The 21,765-nt window shown below is 45.2% G+C and overlaps 1 protein-coding gene across 1 annotated transcript in view; it reads right to left on the reverse strand.

Annotated features, from left to right (window-relative positions):
- The window catches only part of LOC141114498 (cytohesin-1), a 63,402-nt gene extending 61,505 nt beyond the window's left edge, over positions 1-1,897 (reverse strand). The window contains exon 1 of the mRNA XM_073608210.1: positions 1,748-1,897. Coding sequence (XP_073464311.1) covers positions 1,748-1,766 — 19 coding nt within the window. The 5' untranslated portion in view covers positions 1,767-1,897. The remainder of the gene's footprint in view (positions 1-1,747) is intronic.
- Between the last annotated feature and the right edge of the window lie 19,868 nt (positions 1,898-21,765).

The following is a 21,765-nucleotide window of genomic DNA, read 5'->3' on the forward strand; positions in this document are numbered from 1 at the left end:
TGTTGCCCCTGTGTGAATGGGGTCTTACGTAAATACATATTTTTTATAAACACACAATATTCTATAAATAATAATTTATAGAATATTGTGTGTGTTTATATAAAAGAATAAATACTATTATTATCAATATTATACACAGTAATATCATTCACATATAAAAAGGATTAATAATATGTGAATAATAATAATAAGTGAATATATATACATATACACACACACACACACACACACACACACACACACACACACACACACACACACATATACACATAAACATATGGAACATGAAAAGACCTGGTTAAAATGTAAGAAAGTACAAGTTGTTTTTGTCTCCTCTGGGTTTTACTAATCCTCTAATATGAAATAAAAGTTATATTTATGATCGCTACATTGTGATGAAAGCATCATTCATATTATACATTTTTATAGAAGGATGTCAGCAGTCAGCCAAAAAAAAAAAAGCCACACACTGTGAGTATATACATACTACATACACAGTATATAGTGTGTGCCCACGATAATTATATATCTCTCTATCTTGTGTACACACACTATATACTGTGTATGTATATACTCACAATATATAGCATCATTCATATTATACATTTTTATAGCAGGATGTCAGCAGTCAGCCAAAAGACACTTTATTATGGGGTATGCCAAGCCCCTATTTTTTTTTTTTTTTTTTCCTAGTTTTTTTTTTTTTGACAGAGTGAGGTAGGACTATGAACCCTGGTCAGGAGCTCCTAAAGACTCTTTCCCCACTTCCTGTCCTGCTGACACTTTCACCAGACAGGAAGTGAGGAGAAAATGTGTAACGGGGGACACACAAATAAATAACCAGAATGGGTTTTAGCTTTAGGCAGGATTTCCAAGGTTGATTCGGACCGGTGTAAATTGCAGCAGCAGGGATCTTCTGATCCCGTTCACTAGAAGGGTAGGTTATCGGTGGGCACAATACAATATTGCAGCTGTCTGCCCAGCCAGCATTTACGTGTGTGTGTGTGTGTGTGTGTGTGTGTATGTATATATATATATATATATATATATATATATATATATGTGTATACACACTATACATACACATATACAGTATATAGGCAGACTGTGAGTATATACATACACAGTATATAGGCAGAGTGTGTGTGTGTGTGTGTGTGTGTGTGTGTGTGTGTGTGTGTGTGTGTATGTATATATATATATATATATATATATATATATATATATATATATATACACACACACATACACACACACTGTGAGTATATACATACTACATACACAGTATATAGTGTGTGCCCACGATAATTATATATCTCTCTATCTCGTGTACACACACACACTATATACTGTGTAATTATATATATATATATATATATATATATATATATATATATACACACACACACACACACACACACACACACACAGGAGAGGGAGAGACACACACACACAGTGTGTGTGTGTGTGTGTGTGTGTGTATATATATATACACATACATACACACATAGTATATAGGCAGTGTGTGTATCCACAATATTATATATATACACACACACACAGAATATAGACAGGCTGTGAGCGGTGTTTGATGTGGGTGCAGTGTATGTATGTAGAGGATATGATGAAGTCAGATCCATTATATAACAATGAATCACTGTATACATTACACCGGTACAATCACCCCCTGGGTGGGCGGGCGGGGATGGTAGGCCCCGGTATACAGGTAATCCCGGTGGACACTTACCGTCAGTGATCAGTACCATGGTCCCGGTGCCGCTGTGTATTCTCGGCTCTGCTCACTACCTCCAACTACCCGCAGATTTTACCGATGACAGGCAGTGGGCGGGGCGGGGAGACACGTCACCCGGAGGGGGAGGGGAGCTGTCACACCCTGTTCCTGTCACACTCACTCAGCTGTGATCATATTAACCCGTGCAGGGACGTGTCCTACCTGAGCTGTGCCCTCATCATATCACACATGGAAGCACATACCAGCAATCTGATCCCACTCATCTCTCATCCATTTAAAATATCCAACAATGCAGCACACACACAGATTAGGGAAAAAATACATTTATATGTTCAATCATGTTGGTCAAACACACACAGATTGGGGGAACATATTGGATATATGTCTTATATACGATTTTATTTGTCACAGGGAATAAAATACAATCAGAAAATCGATCAGGCGCCAACACACTGTTTGGATTAGTGCATTAGGAACCGACTGACCCATTTCAATCCCATGTGATGTGCTGTAACCTACATAAAAAGCTTCATTAACCACTTGACCTCCGGAAGATTTACCCCCTTTCATGACCAGGCCATTTTTTGCGATACGACACTGCATTACTTTAACTGACAATTGCGCGGTCGTGCAACACTGCACCCAAATAAGATTTTATGTTTTTTTCCCCCAGAAATAGAGCTTTCTTTTGGTGGTATTTGATCACCTCTGCCTTTTTTACATTTTGCACTATAAATAAAAAAAGACTGACCATTAAAAACAAACAAAAAAACAATATTTTTCACTTACTGCTCTAAAACATATTCAATAAAAACGTTGTAAAAACTTAATTTCTTCATTAATTTAGGCCAATATGTATTCTGCTACATATTTTTGGTAAAAAAAATACCAATAAGCGTTTTTTTATAGTGTCTACAAACTATGGGATGTTATTATTTATTTATTACTAGTGATGGCGGCCATCAGCGACTTATAGTGGGACTGCAGTATTGCGGCGGACATTCAGACACTTTTGACACTTTGTGGGAACCAGTGACACTAATACAGTGATTAATGCTCAAAAATATACTGTACTAATAACCAGGGGTGTAGCTAGGTCTACAAAAGATCTGGGGCGTTGTAGAAAGAAGTAAGAAAGTCATATGCTTGGACGGGCATACACATGTATATAATATACATGTGTGTGTGTGTATATCCCCAGAGAGCCCCCCCCCTTACATCAGGGTCCCCGGAGAGCCTCCCTCTTGCATCAGGGTCCCCAGAGAGCCTCCCCCTTAAATCAAGATCCCCAGAGAGCCCCCCACTTACATCAGGGTCCCCAGAGAGCATCCCCTACCCTTGGGGACCGCTGCAGAGACTCGGGCCCCAGATTCGGGGCTATAGCCCCAAAAGCCACCCCCTAGCGACGCCACTGCTAATAACACTGGCTAGGAAGGGGTTAACATCAGGGGCGATCAAAGGATTAACTGAGTTTTACTCTACTGTGTGCGGTGCTTTTACTAGGGGAAGAGATGGAATTTATTCCCTGCTTCACAGAGACACAACTGCTGTCCCTTCCCTCCTGTCGGAACGGTGATCTGCCTTGTTTACATAGGCATATCACCATTCTGGTTCTCTGCCTAACGATCAAAGGGTGCCAGAGGGCATTGTGTACCATGCACCCACTGAGCAGCTTCCACTGTGTGTAATCACAGCGGAAGCATCGTGATCTGGTGCACAGGTGCCGCCCAAAAACTGCTATAGGGTGGACCTGAAGCAGTTAAACCAACATCTATAGAAAGATGTCTATGGATACTAGTACTGTATTTTTTGGTATAGATCAGGGGGTCTCAAAATTTTTTAAACAAAGGGCCAGTTTACTGTCGTTCAGACATTATGGGGGTTGGAATGTGGGCATTGAGAGGTCCTGACGTCAGTGAGAATAAACAATGCTCCATCTTTGGTGTCAGTGGGAGGAAAAGCTCCATATTGTTGGTGTCATTGGGCCCCATTGTTGGTGGGACTGGGAGGAATTGTGCCCCATCTTTGGTGTCAATGGAAGGAATTGTGCCCCATCTTTGGTGTCAATGGAAGGAATTGTGCCCCATCTTTGGTGTCATTGGGAGGAATTGTGCCCCTTCATTGGTGTCAGTGGGGAGGAATTATGCCCCATTGTTGGTATTAGTGGATGAAAATAGTATCCCAAGGGCCAGATAAAAGCAAGCAAAGGGTCGTAGTTTGGAGACCACTGGTGTAGACAAAACCCTTTCCACCCGGCCCCAGCACTTCCTAAACTAAACTAAACCCCCAGAACTAAACCCCCAGTATACTAACCTCCAACTTCATGCAATGTGACTGTAGGCAGGTAGTGGTTACTGCTGTCTCAGAGGGAAGTTAAGGGTTAACTGCACTCCCAAGTTTTTCTTGGCTGGCTTTTCTTGGGTTCGACCCTCTGGTCATGTGTGCTATAAAAAGGATAAGGACCCGGATCCAGGGAGCCCTGGAGGGAAATTCATACACACTCGGAGAGGAATGCTCTGCCCAGTTCCGTTGCTGGGGTCTGGATGGCCGCAACCAGAGATAAATTCCAGATATCAACTCTTCCAGCATTGGACTTTGTTTGAACAGGTATGCTGGGGCAGCCCCAAGCCTGTAGTTGGGGACTAGGGATGTTAGGGAATGTCTGCACTTTATCTCAGACTGTCCACTGTCCTTGTCATCATGTTAATTTATTCTTAAAGTAAAGCTTTGGAAACTTAGCCTTTGTGTGATGTTACTAAAGGGGTTCAATGTAAGTAACCAACACATATAGTCTACAGCTTGGGACATTAAAACATGAGTATAAATACATCAGTACAACTACAGTGTGAAGACACAAGTGGTTACTGAGGGTAACAAAGGTTTCTCAAGCAGATCATTAAGCGTGTACATGTGGCAGAGGGAATAGCTTCTTGCAGCAAGGGAGACGTTGTCGGCACTCATTCATCCATGATCCATCTCCCACAGCTGCGGGAGCAGATCTGCACACCTGGGGCTCTCATCCTGTACACGGGTATGGAAGAAGAAGAGTTAAGTGGAGTGCATGCATGCAGTCCACACTAGGTGCACGGTGGGACCCCATCCCCTTACTGGGTGTGATACGCTGGACAGGTGGAGAGGGTATTGGCTCTGCATGTCTCTCCTAAATGCACAAGTGTAGTTGTATATGACATCAAGAGAGTTTACTGTACTTCATTCATGTTTGTCATCTACCGGGTCATAAGCGTGGCTCAGGTAAAGGTACCCCATGTGTATGGCAGTATTCAGTAACCCTATACAAAGTGCCTAGCGTAGCCCAGAAAAACCTACCCCGGGGTAGGCCTCTCATGTGACCTTTACTGGAGCCCAATGAGGAGAGAAACATAGAGGATATGTTGACCACCCTATTGCCCCACCCTTACATGGCAGTTACATTCCTTGGCAGCTGCTGCCACCTTCTCCTGAATAACAGTTTTTGGCTTCCTGATTGGCTGGTGGGAGATGACGTTGTCCGGCACATGCACACATTAATCAGTCATTCTGGCACAGCCGAAGTGTGCAAGGAATGCGCAGCTCTGTACATTCGGTAGAAAGCTGCAAGCAGGCAGGTAAGTTTGTATTATTGCAAAAAAGACAGCATGTCTCTTTTGCAAGGAAAAGCTGCATGTTTACAGTTTTACGAAAGTTAGGTTGAGCTCCACTTTAAATGGGCCTTTACACCCGGAGCAAACAGACATCCCAATCTCATGAGCACACCCTCAACACAGAAACCTTGACATCCCTATTTTGCACATGACATGCATTGCATGGGTGGCAAGAGGTTAAGCAACGCACATTTTGAACTCTTAATCTTAGATTATTTTTGTGTTTTACAAAAGATATATCTATGTACAAATACATATTTTATAGTACAACATTAATATATTATGTACAAAATAAAACACAATATTGCTAAATGTTGTTGAATGAAGTCTGTGTTTACTAAATATTGCTTATTGAGCCAAACGCTTACAATCAGATTTTCTGTCCAGACTAATCAGTATAATAGTTCAACACTGTCTTTTCAATAATGTATAGATCTAATAAATTATTTAAATCTGTGAAGAATCCTTACATCAGATTGTTATCTGTATGGCCACTATTACAAATGTAGACAATCAATTAAAAACCATAATTTAAGCGATGTACATAAATTAAAGTGTTTGAAGAAGCACAATGTATGTGTGAAACGTCATAATCCCTTGGTCCGTTGTCATAGTCCTGGTGACATTCTTTCAATAAACCTGTTGGACTGATGTTGGCGTGTAGCTAATTTTTCCTATTTTGCATAAATTAAAATGGTTGTAAAGGCATGATATTTGTATGATTGTAAAGTTAGAAGTTTTTTTTTTTTTTATCTTAATGCATTCTATGCATTAAGATAAAAAGCCTTCTATGTGCAGCAGCCCCCACTCAGCCCCTCTAATACTTTTTACCTGAGCCTGATTCGATCCAGTGATGAGCACGACAGCAGCAGCTCTCACCGCTGTCTCCCTTCTCATTGGGCAGATCGATAGCAGCGGCAGCCATTGGCAGCCATCGAAAAGCTGTGACAAGGGAACGGGGGGCGGGGCTGAGTCACCCGGTCTGCAGTGGCGGCCGCTCCATATGGGCACAGGGGCGACGCCCCCCTAATCCATGCATCCATTTCCTAATCTACATGCAGGGCGCAAGGGAGTCTTAGGGCCCACTTCCAGTTTGGCTGGGAGGAGAAGCAATGGCCCCAGTGTTCCGGCGACCCGTCAACAGCTGGAGCGAGAGGCAACGGTCGGAGGGGCAGCAACAGCCACTTCCAGGATCCAGCACCACCTTGTCATCAGAAAGTAAGGCACAGATCTCCGCCTTCCTGTCTGACCATTTTGGGGGGGAGTTGTTTGCTGCCCCCCCCCCAAAAAAATATTCAGCACCAGCTGCCACTGCTGGTCTGTGTTAATAGATGCAGACTGGGTGGCTCAGGAGCAGGCCCAGACGGGTGCCCCCAGGAAAAGTGGCTTTCTTGTACAAAGGGTTTTATTGAACATACAAATCAACGGGTTAATACAAGGAAAAGTGGCTTTCAATGAGGACATTTGCCAAAGAGAAGGAACATGGAGCGCCAGCGGGGGACCCCAGAAAAGGAGGATTGGGGAGGCTCTGTGCAAAACCATTGCATTGAGCAGGTAAGTATACCATGTTTGTTATTTTAGTTTAAAAAAATCAGAAGGTTTAATATCACTTTAAAGTAAAGAAAAGTCCCAGTATTTATATCTCCTCTCACCTTCTAAATACTTACTTTAGTCCTCACTTGATCCAAAGCTCTGCCCATCTGCAGTGGGGCTCTCTTCTTTCCCATCTCTCACTAGCATGGCTGAGAACACCAGGAGCCTATGTCAATCAAATCCTGTGAGCATAAAGCAGGGGGCGGGGCTGAGCTGTGCTGTGTGTGTCTATGGACGCACTGGTGGAGAACCCCAGAAGAGGAGGTTAAGGATTGTTCTGTGCAATACAATTGCACAGAGCAGGTAAGTATATAACACGCCTATTTTAAAAAAAAAAACATCTTAGACTTTACAACCACTTTTAATCAGTTTTTTGACAGAGATATTTGAGAGACAGGTGTTCCATGCATCCAAATGTCGGCAGCAACATTAAGATCTAATGAGATGCAGCAGTTGCATGGACACAGCCACTGGTCCCAACTTGAAAACCATGTGGGTGCTTGTCTCTGAACTCACGCTGTCAGGTATTATAATATATTGCAGCTTGCAAGTCCTTAGATGTGGTGCTGCAATAGTTTTCTTTATTTTCATGCTACAAAAATTCTTCTTTTGGCTATACTTCTCCTATAGATCACAGGAGTGCAGTTCATTCGACGTCACTCAGCCAGGCTCAGGAGAGATCCCAACACCCAGATGCCTGGACCAGCAGCTGGCTAAGCCCCTTAGCATGCCACTGACAGCCTAAGCCAGCCCCTCTGGCCCCCTCCGCAGCCCAGCACTCCAGTGAGCTCTGGAGAAGCAGAGCAGAGAGCTGCTGACTCAGAGCGGAGGGGGATAAGTGAGCGATCAGTGGTCTTTAAACACTTAGTTCTCAGAGTAGAGCCGGTGGAGGACTGCTGCGATCAGTGCTGCTGCTATCTAGATAAATATGATTTTTTATTCTTCTGAATTTCCCACACTTCCCTTTTCCTACAGACTGGTTTACAGAAATCTGTAAATTGACTTCAGTACAACCAGCCTTCCCATACATGGATCGAAATTTTTCTAGCCTTAGAAACACATGGAGTGCTGCAGAGGAAATTTTTGTTGAAGGTGGGACTTTTACATGTGGTGTTGAGGGAGGGAGGATTTTTCCTTGGGGGGGGGGGGAGAGGAGATTTGCTTGGGAGTGTGGAGATTATTTTCTGATTTTTACTGACAGTTATAAGCCATTGCACTGTGCCATTTAGTCCAGGGCATGGAGCAGCAAATACACTACTATATGCTTTGAAACACAGTACAGTAAAACCTTGGTTTGAGAGTAACTTGGTTTGAGAGCGTTTTGCAAGACAAGCAATATTCTTTAATAAATTTTGACTTGATATACAAGTAGCGTCATGTCACAGCTGAGTGTAACAGAGAAGCGAGGCACCTTTAAATGTAGCAATATGGTTACATTTAATAAAGGTACAACATTTAGTAACTCACATGTTTGATGATTTAAACAGGCACATCTAAGTATGCAGACATCCGGGGTAAAGCTGTTCACATAGACCATCCTCTGCACCGCCATCGACATCTTCCCTTCCACACTGCGCTCCACAAGCAGTTCAAGCCTCGCTTTCAGATCGCTCTACTGCAGGGTAGTCTTCCCAGTCACAATTGCAGACTGACGGCGGTGAGAGCCAGCGGTGCGGAGGATGGTCTATGTGGACAGCTTTACCCTGGATGCCTACATACTTAGATGTGCCTCTTTTAATCATCAACCATGTGAGTTGCTAAATGTTGTACCTTCATTAAATGTAACCATATTGCTACACTTATGCCCCGTACACACGGTCGGATTTTCCGATGGAAAATGTCCGATCGGAGCGTGTTGTCGGAAATTCCGACCGTGTGTGGGCTCCATCGGACATTTTCCATCGGATTTTCCGACACACAAAGTTGGACAGCAGGAGATAAAATTTTCCGACCACAAAATCCGATCGCGTCAATTCCGACCGTGTGTGGCCTGTTCCGACGCACAAAGTGCCACGCATGCTCAGAAGAAATTCCGACACGGAACAGCTCGTTCTGGTAAACTTAGCGTTCGTAATGGATAAAGCACTTTCGTCACGCTGCAATGTAAAAAATGGTTTAATATAGCGCACTCTCTTCTTCTTTATAATGTGACAAGAATTAAGTCGTTTTGATGCTCATATTCACACACACTTCTCACAAACTTTTTTCGTTACTATTTATCGGGATTCCCTCAATATATTTTGATTTCTCACATCTGACAACATATTTTTTAATTTTTTTTTTTTTTTACTTTAATGTAGAATCTTTTTTTGTGTTTCTCTTTTTATTTATTTTTTTTTTGTTGGTGATTTTGATTTGTACTCCCGAAAATGTTTGTGTGTTTTTGGTGACAAGTTCCCACAACACCATTGATATGTTGTTCTATTTAATCTGTAGGAGGAGATTGTTTGGTGTTGTTGTCCCTTGTTAATTTCACATTGTACTTTAGAAATGTACCTGAATCGTCACCAACAAACTGTCCTTTTTGGATGAAAACATACACAGGAGAGTAGAATTTACCTAAAAATATTTTATTAAGGGGTCACAACTATAAACAAAGAGGGAGGCAACGCAGGAGAAACTGCAGAAGTGGGCGAAGCCTTGGACCCCCAGGGCAGACATCAATTATTTAAAAGCAAAATTGGTGGCCTGAGGAGTCCATATCTAAGGGAGGGCAGTCTGGTCCAGAAGTCCCAGAGATCCGGAAAGCAGCAGATGACATCTGTGTCCCCAGGCTGTGGTCATACGAGAGACTGCAGCTTCTGTCAGACCAGACTGAACCCAGGGCAATCACTCTTTGGTCTTCCTTACACGCTTCCTTACAGGCTTTGGCTGTGGTGGTGGAGTTGTTGCAGCAGGAGGAGGAGGATCGTCCCTCTCCATGACATCCGTCTTGGGTGTCAGTTCCCCACTCTCCCCCTTACGAAGGACTTTATAAATCAGGTCCTCAGAGATCTTGCGTTGACCCTCCTGCATGCCCTGCAATTTGGTGGCAGCCATGCAGGCAAAGGCCTCTTCAGGACTGGGGAAGGCTCTGAGGGACGCCGAAGCCTCCTGGATCAGCCTGTATGCTGAATCCTGCACAGGACTGGGAGTGGCCTTCCTGGCCCTTTTATATGGCAGGCGGAGGGGAGGAACCTGAGACTCAGTCAGGCTGCGACTTGTCCCAGGCTTCTCTTGGCTGCCACTTAGCCCCGCCTCCTCCTGGCTGCCACTAATCCCCGCCTCCTCCTGGCTGACACTGATAATCCCCGCCTCCTCCTGACTGCCACATTCCACAGCCTCCTCCTGGCTGAGGTCTTCCTGTGTATGAAAAAGGGACATAGTTTTAGTATTGTTTTCATCAATTACACACAATTTTCACCTCCTGACTGCTGCAAATTGAATGTTAACAAATATAACAGACTATCCTTCTGAGCCCAGCATTTTTCATTCTTGTCCCAATTTTGGGTGCCCACTACTGTCTATTGATATGTAAAACACTTTCAAGCAGCAATTAGTGATCAATAATAACATCTAGTAAACATCATTTCTTTATTGCCCAGAAATCTGTAGAAGAATGCTATACCTGACTCCAGCTGGGCTCCTCCACTTCTTCCTGGCTGGAAGGCCCAGGTTGGACATCGGAAGCCTCAGCTGGGGTGGAAGGAAGAGTGGAAGGAAGAGTAGAGAGGGATTCCCTGACTTCAGTGTAGTCTGACAGAAATCGCAGTCTCTCATAGTACCAGAGCCTGGGGACATAAACGTCATCTGCTGCAGCTCCTGATCTCTGGGAATCTGTGACCTTCTTGCGCTCCCTAAGATAAGTGCTCCTCAGGCCCCCAATTTTAGCTTTTAAATAAGGGATGGTTGCTGTGGGGACCACCGGCTTCACCAACTCCAGCAGTTTCTCCAGCGCTGCCTGCCTCTTCTGTTTGTGATTATAGTGGGGGTGTCTCACTTGCCACAGACAGGGCAGCTCCTTGTACTTGTCTATGAACAGGGGCAGGAAATTGTGGTCGTTGAACCTATCCATTTTCTCTGCAAGACACAACACAAGACAAACCCTAATGTCAGGCCAAACTCCCCTAATCTTGTTACAATATAGGCTTCCATTTCGAAGCAGTATAGGCCCAAGTTTAGATCCTACCTTCGTTAGCACGATCGGCGTCTCCGATGCTCCTTCCTCCGCTCACAGATCGTACGTAAGACGCGCGCGTTACGATTTATACACACTGCGCATGCGTATAACTCCGCCCGCCCCTGACGTTCTTTCTATTCTATTCCCCGCCCCTTTTCGTTCGGCGCAGTGGAGGAAGAGCACATGGCGGATAGACAGCAGGATCGTGCTATTTACAGCAACGAGGAGGAGGAGGAGGAGGAGGAAAGGCTGGAGCCTGAAACGTCCCGATCCAGAAGGAGATTAAAGGACTCAAATATGTCCTTTGGGGAGATGTTGGAGATGGTGGACAACCTGAAGAAGGCCGACTATGATGGAAAGTATGGGCCTTACCCCAACCCCAATGTCCGAAAGGCCAAGATCATGGGGAAAGTGGTCAGGAGTCTGCACCGGAAATTCAGGGTACGACGACCGAAAGATCAGCTCAGGAAGCAGTGGTCAGACCTCAAATTACGAGAACATGAGCAGTACAGAAAGATCCGGAGAGTGCTGCAAAAAAGTAAGTAGTTGTGCTGTGTTCCTATTCTTTTTATGTTTCTTACGTTCGTGCTGCTCCATGTGCTTTTAGGAACTGTTGTACAGTTTAAAATGGCAACTTTCATGTTCATGGGCACATTATTCGTTCGGATCACACATTTTTTTTTCGGACTATAAAACACCATTGTTTAGCCCATATGCATTTGGCCACCATTTTGAGGCCCTATACTTGTCTTCAAAGAATTGGGTTGTGTAGATGGCTTTGTTACTAGAATGAAATGCAAACTAGATTGTGTGTAAGGAGAGGACACTCAGCAGCTGTTTTCACATCTGGACACTGGAGCACTAGTGTGGGACCCCAGAACACCATTTTTATTAGGGGGGCCACACAGGTGCTCCAGTGTATACTATAGGGGGGGCTACATCTGTGAAGCTTGTACTAAACAGGTAAAGTATTGCAGCTTGACAAAGGACACTAAAAAAGCTACATCTTGGAACTCTGCTAAAATAGACAATTGTACCCCACTTCCAAGCAATGTTTCATCTTTAGAGTTCTGCCATCAAATATCTGTGTGCTAATTATACCATTTTTGTTTTACATAGGGGAGAAAAGACTCGGAGGACACCCCTCATCCCAGGAGACCAGAGCCCCCCCCCCCTGGAAGAAGGTGAAATCCCCCCAACACAAGCTGAGCAGGAGGAAGAAGACGTGGTGGAAGTAGTCACCACAACAGGTGAGTGTCTGCGACTACAGGCTCAGATAAGAGATGGATGGCGGCATTTTTTTTTGACCTAATTTATTTTGGGGTTCCTTTCTTTTTAGGTGATCGTGAGGTTGTGGATGAAGATCCTTTCACATCAGAAAGTGCCCAGATCCTGATCGGGGAGATCATGGGGTGTAATTTACAATTGGTAAACATCAAGCAAAACATCAATGATGTTATTCCAAAATATAAAAACATCATTGATGTTTTGGGGCGAGTTTAAAGCCCCTCCAAATCACTTTCTTCTTTTGTGTGCTACAATGTGCTAAATGTTTTTGTGATTTTGCACAAAGCCAAATTTGGAGGATGCACACAGTGTGCCAACATGTGCTATCTGCCATCACGGGAGATCAATGGACGCGTTTTGGGGGTGCAACCCCTTCCTCAATTATAAAGTAGCGGTGAGGAAGGGCTTTCTCCCCCAAAACACGTCCCTTGATCCCCCCTGATGGCAGATAGCACATGTTGACATTGGGAAATTTGTGTGCATCTTCCAAATTTGGCTTTTCCAGGGGTGATTTCCCCCATCTGAACGCAATATCAAACACAGTTCCTAAATACTCATGTCTGATATTGCCTTCAAGTTCTACCAAATGTGAACTTTGTAAGATCAAGATTTGTTTCTTTCTTGTTGGTTTTACACAGGCCTGTTTTCTATAAAATGCACATTTTGATTTTGGATAATGACACCACAAAATATGTTATACAATAAACATGTTGGTTTGTCAGAAAAACCTTTGGTAAATGCACATGTGATTGTGCAGGTATTAAAAAGATTGTTCATCAAGAATGTGTGGATTATTGTCTCAACGCTACAACACTTTTGGGGTGATGTAATTGTTGTTTGATGAGAAAATGGGGGTTATTTCCTAAGGGCAAATCCACTTTGCACTACAAGTGCAGTTTCAGGGCAGTTGCAAGTGCACTTGTAGTGAAAAGTGTCTTTGCATTTAGTAAATAACAGCCAACAGTGCTTTGTATAAGGTTACACAATCACGCCATTTTCTGGACTCCACACATTTCTGTCAGGGTCAGCTAAAACAAACACAAGCAGTAAATGTCCACAAAGAAGAGCCTGGGGGGAGATGCCTGTCGAGAACTTGAGGTCCTGCAGACTTCTCCCTGTGGCCAAATACCGCAAGGTAGCAACCAACCTCTGCTCCGCAGTGATGGCTTGCCTCATGCAGGTATCCTGCCTGCTAATATAATGGGTCAGCGAAGCCAACAAACGGTGAAACACGGGGTCCGTCATCCTGAGAAAGTTCCTGAAATCCTCAGGATTCTTCTCACGGATCTCACGGAGCAAAGGCATATGACAGAACTGGTCACGCTGAAGCAACCAATTCTTGGTCCATGAACTCCTCCCCACCCTGTTCATGGACTGGACTTGTGTCAAGGTCAGGACCCCAACACCAAGCCCCCGCACAGCACGAACTCTACGAGGAGTACGCATACGAAACATGGCTAGAAAACGGTCGGCTGCTCAGAACGAAGTAACAGAACGCACTGAAGAACAGCAAGGCCTGTGAAGAGCGACCTGAAAAACAGCAACGAGCGGACAAGATCGCACAGAAAACTCCGATACGAACTGACTGCACGCACTGAAGAGCAGATACAAACCCACAAGCACAAACTGAACGGCAGAAAACGATCTGAAAGCCACGAGTCTGAAAAAGCGCGAATCGTCTCTCACCAAACTTTTACTAACACGAGATTAGCAAAAGGAGCCCAAAGGGTGCCGCGCTTGGTTCTGAACCGGCCTTTTCTTGTCTCGTCGTACGTGCTTGACGTCACCGTGTTCTTGGCGATCGGAAATTCCGACAACTTTGTGCGACCGTGTGTAGGCAAAACAAGTTTGAGCCAACATCCGTAGGAAAAAATCCAAGGATTTTGTTGTCGGAATGTCCGATCAATGTCCGACCGTGTGTACGGGGCATTAGAGGAGCTTCTCTTCTCTTTTATACACTGTAGCTCCTGCTGGATTTTTGTGGATGGAAATTTTATGGTTACACAACCTATCACATAATGCTATAATCTTTTTATATGGACTATAAACTGAAGGATTTATGAATAAATGGTTGTGGAACAAATCATTTGAGTTTCCACTATTTCTTATGGGGAAATTTGCTTTGATATACAAGTGCTTTGGATTACAAGCATGTTTCTGGAACAAATTATGCTTGCAATCCAAGGTTTTACTGTATACAGAGTTTTCTAGATCATACCCTTGACCAGCCTTTCTCAATCAGAGTTCCGTTGTACCTTAGGGTCCCTCAGGAGGTTTCTACTGTAAGGTTTTTTTGATTGTTGCTGACTGACCTCCCATTGGATGATGCCTGGGTACAGGGCCACCTTTAACCACTTCAGCCCCAGAAGATTTTACCCCCTTTCCTGACCAGAGCATTTTTTGCGATTCGGCACTGCGTCGCTTTAACTGACAATTGCGCGGTCATGCGACATGGCTCCCAAACAAAATTGACATTCTTTTTTTCACACAAATAGAGCTTTCTTTTGGTGGTATTTGATCACCTCTGCAGTTTTTATTTTTTGCGCTATAACCAAAAAAATAGCGACACTTTTGAAAAAAAAACACATTCTTTTTTACTTTTTGCTATAATAAATACCCCCCAAAAATATTTTTAAAAAATTTTTTTTTCCTCAGTTTAGGCCGATACGTATTCTTCTACATACTTTTGGTAAAAAAAAATCACAATAAACATTTACTGATTGGTTTGCGCAAAAGTTAAAGCGTCCACAAAATAGGGGATAGTTTTATGGCATTTTTATTGATAATTTTTTTTTACTAGTAATGGCGGCGATCAGCAATTTTTATCATGACTGCAACATTATGGCGAACACATCGGACAATTTTGACACATTTTTGGAACCATTGGCATTAATACAGCAATCAATGCTAAAAAATTGCATTGATTACTGTAAAAATGTAATTGGCAGCGAAAGGGTTAACCACTAGGTGGCGCTGCAGGGGTTAAGTTTGTCCTAGGGAGTGTTTCTAACTGTGGGGGGGAGGGGCTGTGTGTTACACTACACTGATCGCTGCTCCTGATCACAGGGAGCAGAGATCAGTGACAGTGTCACTAGGCAGAAAGGGGAGATGCTGTTTACATTAGCACCTCCCTGTTTTTCCTCACCGTGAGACGATCGCGGGTATCCCCGCGGACATCGGATCCGTGGGACCTGCGATCGCGCTCAAGGAGCTCCCGGCAACCCGCGCGCAAGCCCGCGAGCCGCCTCTTAAAGGGCAGGTACAGGAACGTTAATCTGCCTGTATGTGCCCTTCTGCCGCAGTATATCTGAGTGAGGCGGTCGGGAAGCAGCTAATATTGATAGGACCCTGGGCAAACATTTTATTTGGCCCCCCCCTTCAATGTAATTTCGCTCTCCACCTGCTCTGAGACATACAATAAATAGCAGCTAGACTCAAAATCAGCTTACTGAATCAGATCAGGCAGCGATTGTGATTGGTTGCCAGAGGTTACACTGTATTATTACCACTCACTGACTGGCTGCTAAAGGTTACAGCACACATTATGGCTCACTGATTATTTGCTAGCGGTTACAGCACATGACTTCTGCTTGTTGATTGGTTGCTAGAGGTTACTGGACATCTTAACCACTCACTAATTGGTTGCTAGAGGTACTGCACATTATTACTCCTCACTGATTTTTTGCGAGAGTTTGCTGCATATCCTTACCGCTCAGTGAATGGTTGCAAGAGGTTAGTGCACATCATTACTGCTCACTGACTGGTTGCTAAAGGTTACAGCACATCATCTCCTCACTGCCTGCACACCATGGACTGGGGAGGTGAGGGGACCCATCAATAGACAAAACACTCCTAGGGATCCTAGGGCTCCCGGGATTAGTGGCAATACTGGGGGAGGGGGATGTGATCAGTGGAAATGCTGGGGGGTTGATGGGATCAATGGCAGAGGTAGGGGGATGGGATTAGTTAGGAGGCAGTACACTGTGGCAAATTCTGAATCATGTAGAGCAAAGCTGGAAATCTTTGACAAGTATATAGTGGAGGATTCTACACTGACCACCAATGTCAGGGGGGGGATATACACTGATCAGCATTGTGAGGGGGAATTTGCACTAACCACCTTGTAACGGTGGATTTTACGCCACCCGCCAATCTAAAGTGGGATTTCTACACTGACAGCAACGTAATAGGAGCATTTACACCAACCACCAGTGTAAGGAGGAATTTACAATGACCTCTATATAAGGGGGAATTTACACTGACAACCATTGTCAAGGAGATTTGTACTGACACCCAATGTAAGGTGACACTTCTACACCGACCACCAATGTTAGGGGGGATTTACACTGACCACCAATGTTAAGGAGGATTTACACTGACCACTAGTGTAAGAGCAATTCTGCACTCACCACCAATGTAAACGGAAATGTAGATTTCCGTTTACATTGCTGTGATCACCAATGTAATGAAGAATTTACACTGACAACCAATGTAAGGGGGACCTTCACACTGGCCAATAGTGTGAATGAAAGGACACCAATCCCCAATGTTTTCATGTATGAGAAGAGTTACACTGACCCCCAACGTAACTGTGACTTTTAGCCTGCGTTTAAATTTGTGTGTGTCGGGAATGCATGCAAAATCGCTTTCCTGACAACACAGAAACGTGCTGCCCTGCGGGCAGGACTTTCAAGTGCAGATTATTTACATGTAAACACGGGGTCTGCAGGTGAGTCAATAAGGCAGAGCTGGGCAGCATTAGTAACAGAATTTTACACTGAGATATCAGGACACAGCACGAGACTAAAACTTCAAGGGACAAGGGAATTTAAACTCAGGGCTGGTGCAAGGATTTTTGCACCCTAGACGAAAACCTCATTTTGTGCCCCCCCCCCAATGGGCTTCACCCCTGACTCCACCCCCTTTGCCCTGCCCATGTATACCCCACCTTTTTAATGAAGCACCCATCAAATGCAGCCCACCAGCGCCCATCAAAGCAGCACAACGGTCCCCGGGTGCGCGCGGTCGCTCATGCGGGTGCACGGTATCGCGTCACGCCGATGCACGCACTGTGGTGGTCTACTTTAGACGGCTCCAGCACCCAGACCGGTTGCTGGTTTGTCGTCAGCTTCCCGTAGTTCCTGCTTGCTGTGTTGCTCTTCTGATCACCTGTTTGACCCGGATTGTTGTTCTTGACTTCGCCACCTCTCTCCTCGATCTGACCCTCGGCTATCCAAACGGACTCTGCTTGATCTGATTACCTGTCCTTGACCCCTGGCTATCCAAATGGACTCTGCTTGATTTGATTACCTGTGCTTGACCCCTGGCTATCCAAACGGACTCTGCTTGATCTGATTACCTGTGCTTGACCCTCAGCTTACTCTAACGGACTCTGCTTTAATCTGCTTACCTGTGTTGACCCCTGGCCTGCCTTACGGATTTGCTTGTCTGCTCACATGGTTTTTGACCCCTGGCTAGTTTCACGGACTTCTTGTTTATCCTGCACCTGATCCTCTGACTCAGTATTAGAACCTCCAGTCAGTTCTTGAAACTCACCACCTTGCATACAGTCCTTCTAAACATCTGGAGAACTCACCTGCTGGTGGCCCGTGCCTCTGCGTGCCCCCTGCTCCCTGTATCATCTCCGGGGACAGGGTGCGCATGGTCGTAAGGGCGAGCCGCCTTCGGCATCTTGGCCTCGGTAAGTACTAGTCGTGACAGTACAAACCAGCCAGATGTCCGAGGCCGACAGAGCGCGCTCCCCTCTGGAGATCTTGTGCCAGCAGGTCTCCGCTCTTGCTGATTCCATCCAAAGATTGCAGGAAGGATATACTCAGATTGACAACCGCCTACAGCAACTCACGGGATCACTCCCGTCTACAGCCACAGCTCCCGCACCCAGCAGTGGGGGTCCCTCTTCTCAGGCCACCACTAATCCCACTGTAGTAATGGCACTCCCAGAGCCCAGGGTTCCTACACCGGAGCGTTTTTCAGGGGACCGCAAAAAGTATAGGGCTTTTAAAAACGCCTGTTCCCTCTATTTTGCCCTCCAGCCCAGAACTTTTTCATCAGAGGTTGTTAAGGTGGGTTTTGTGATCTCATTGCTGACCGAGGAACCTCAAGCCTGGGCCCACGGCTTGATGGAACAAAGAAGTTCGGTGCTGAATAACATAGACACCTTTTTTGAGAGCATGTCCCAACTCTATGACGACCCACAGCGCACGGCCACAGCTGAAGCGACTTTACACAGTCTGTCACAAGGAAGAAGACCAATCTAGGACTATACGGTGGGCGGCCGATACAAATTGGAGTGAACCTGCCTTAAGATACCAGTACCGTCAAGGTCTGTCTGAACTTCTTAAGGACGAATTGGCCAGGATGGAGACTCCAGCTTCTTTGGAAGAGTTAATTCAAGCAGCCACCAAGCTATACAGGCGCTTGCATGAGCGACGCTCAGAGCGTTTTCAGGGGCCACGTCCAGCCTAGACGTCGTTCAGACCCATTCCAACTCAGGTGTCACATCCAACTGCAGCCGCAACACCAACACCCGAGGTCGAGCCTATGCAGCTCGGCTTGGTCCGTGCTCCGCTGACCTCTGAGGAAAGGCAACGCAGATGGCAATCTAACTTGTGGTTATACTGCGGAGGTGCCGGACACTTCCTGCGCAGCTGCCCAGTCAGACCCAGTAAGTCCTATCGGCCAAATTTGATGAACTGTCAAGTCAGCACTGTTCGTGAGACTTAGGTGATGTTATTTGTCTCCCTACAGCTAACGGAAGGGGAAACTCGCTTACCGGCCATAATTGATTCAGGAGCTTGCAGCTGCTTATTAGACGTTACTCTGGCCCACAGTCTGCATATTCCCCTTCAGACCAAGGCACAAGGTTTACAAATACACCTGGCAGACGGGTCGCTTCCCCACTCAGGCCCCATCACCCAGGAGACTCAACCCATTCTCGTTACCACGGACTCTGGCCATCAAGAATTTCTACGACTGGACCTCATCCATTCTCCAATCTTCCCCATTATACTTGGCCTGCCCTGGCTTCAGGCACATGACCCTTAGATCGAGTGGAGTACCAAGTAAGTATCTTTCTCATCTCAGTATTGTTCCCAACACTGCCTCCCCACAGCTCAGAGGGTCTGCGCAGCAGTCACAACCACGCCTGACAATCTCCAACATGTTCCTCCAGTATACCTCGAGTTTCAGGATGTGTTTAACAAACAAATGGCCGACTGTTTACCACCTCGTCGGCCATATGACTGCCCGATTGATCTCTTGCCTGGTTCAGAGGTTCCGTTCGGCCGCATATTCCCATTATCAGAAACTGAGCTAAAAGCCCTCAAACAGTATATTGACAAAAACCTTGAGAAAGGCTTCATTCGTGCCTCTTCCTCACCTGCCGGAGCTGGCATTTTTTTCGTAGGAAAGAAAGATGGGTCCCTAAGGCCATGTGTGGACTACAGACAGCTTAATAATATAACCATCAAAAACAGATACCCGCTGCCGCTCATTCCTGAGTTATTCCAACGGTTCTGAGCAGCCCGAATTTTCTCCAAACTAAACCTCCGAGGTGCCTATAATCTCATCAGGATCCGGGCTGGGGACGAGTGGAAGACAGCTTTCAGATCCAGATTTGGACATTTTGAATATCTGGTGATGCCGTTCACGCTCTGCAACGCCCCGGGCCACCTTTCAACAGCTGGTGAATGATATATTTCGAGAATACCTTGACGACTTCCTCGTTGTCTACCTGGACGATATTCTTATCTTTTCCACCACTATTGAACTGCACCCAGGGCATGTAAAGAAAGTTCTCACCATACTTAGACAGCATAAGTTGTACCTGAAAGCCGAAAAGTGTGAATTCGAGAAGTCGGTTGTACAATTTTTGGGATTCATCATTTCAACCAACGGGGTCGCAATGGACCCACAAAAAATTCAAGCAATCCAAGAATGGCCGGCTCCATCTGATAAAAAATGGGTGCAACGTTTTATAGGGTTCGCCAATTTCTACAGGAAATTTATTGTCGGATACTCTTCTATTGTGGCACCTATTACCCAGTTGACGCGTCAGCACAGTTCCTTTCAATGGTCTCAAGCAGCACAAGAAGCCTTTATAAAGTTGAATGCCTTATTCAGTTCTGCACTAATTCTCCGCCATCCTGACCCAACTCGACCATTTGTATTGGAGGTAGATGCTTCAGAAATCTCAACAGGGGCTATCCTTTCTCAAAGACATGTGCCTAAAGCCATTTTACACCCTGCAGCCTTTGCATCTCGGAAGCTCAGCCCGCCGGAACTCAACTACGACGTGGGTGATAGGGAGCTGCTGGCCATTAAATTCACTTTGGGACAAAGAAGACGACTGAATTAATCTCTCGTTCCTTCTGGTGGCCTGGGTGGAGACAGGATTGTAAGGAGTACGTCTCCTCCTGTACCCTTTACAAGCGTAACAAGGGGCAAAACACCAAATCTTGGGGATTGCTCAAGCCTTTGCCCATCCCAGAATGACCATGGGCTGATGTGTCCATGGATTTCATTGTGGACTTACCTGCCTCAGAAGGCTTCACTACCATTTTTGTCGTAGTTGACCGTCTCTCCAAGATGGCTCATTTTTTGCCCATGATGGGCACCCCTTCTGCCGTGGACACAGCCAATATCTTTTTTAAAGAGATAATTAGACTCTATGGTGTGCCTAAAAGTATTGTGTCAGACATGGGCGTGCAATTTACTTCTAAATTCTGGAAAGAACTCTGCAAGACCTTGGATATCAAAATTTTCCTCTCTTCAGCATACCACCCTCAGAGCAACGGCCAGACGGAGAGGACAAATCAAACCCTGGAGCAATACTCCTTTCTGTTCTGGCTCTCAGGACGATTGGGCAAGTCTCCTTCGTACGCCAAATTCGCCTATAATAACTCTATTCATTCGGCTACTAATCAAACACCCTTTTGGGCAAACTTTGGGTTTCACCCTACTTTTCTTTCTAATAACATCCCTGAGATGGCTGTTCCTGCTGTTCAAGACCGGATAACTTCCTTACAATCTAACTTCCAAAGGATCCAGGATATGTTACAAAAAGCTCAAGATAACTATAAGAAACAGTATGATCGAGGGAGGATGGAGAATCCAATTATCAACTACAAACCTTAAATTACCTCTGCCATCACGGAAACTTGGACCTAGGTTCATCGGGCCTTTTCAAATTAAAAGGATGATTAACCCCATGGCGTTTGAACTGGCATTACCGAACTCTTACAGAATTCATCCTGTCTTTCATGCATCCTTGTTGAAACCTGTTGTGTCCAGCTCTTTTCCCGGGAGAAGGG

Source organism: Aquarana catesbeiana, linkage group LG12 (genome assembly GCF_042186555.1).
Source record: "Aquarana catesbeiana isolate 2022-GZ linkage group LG12, ASM4218655v1, whole genome shotgun sequence".
In the NCBI taxonomy this organism is placed as follows: Eukaryota; Metazoa; Chordata; class Amphibia; order Anura; family Ranidae; genus Aquarana; species Aquarana catesbeiana.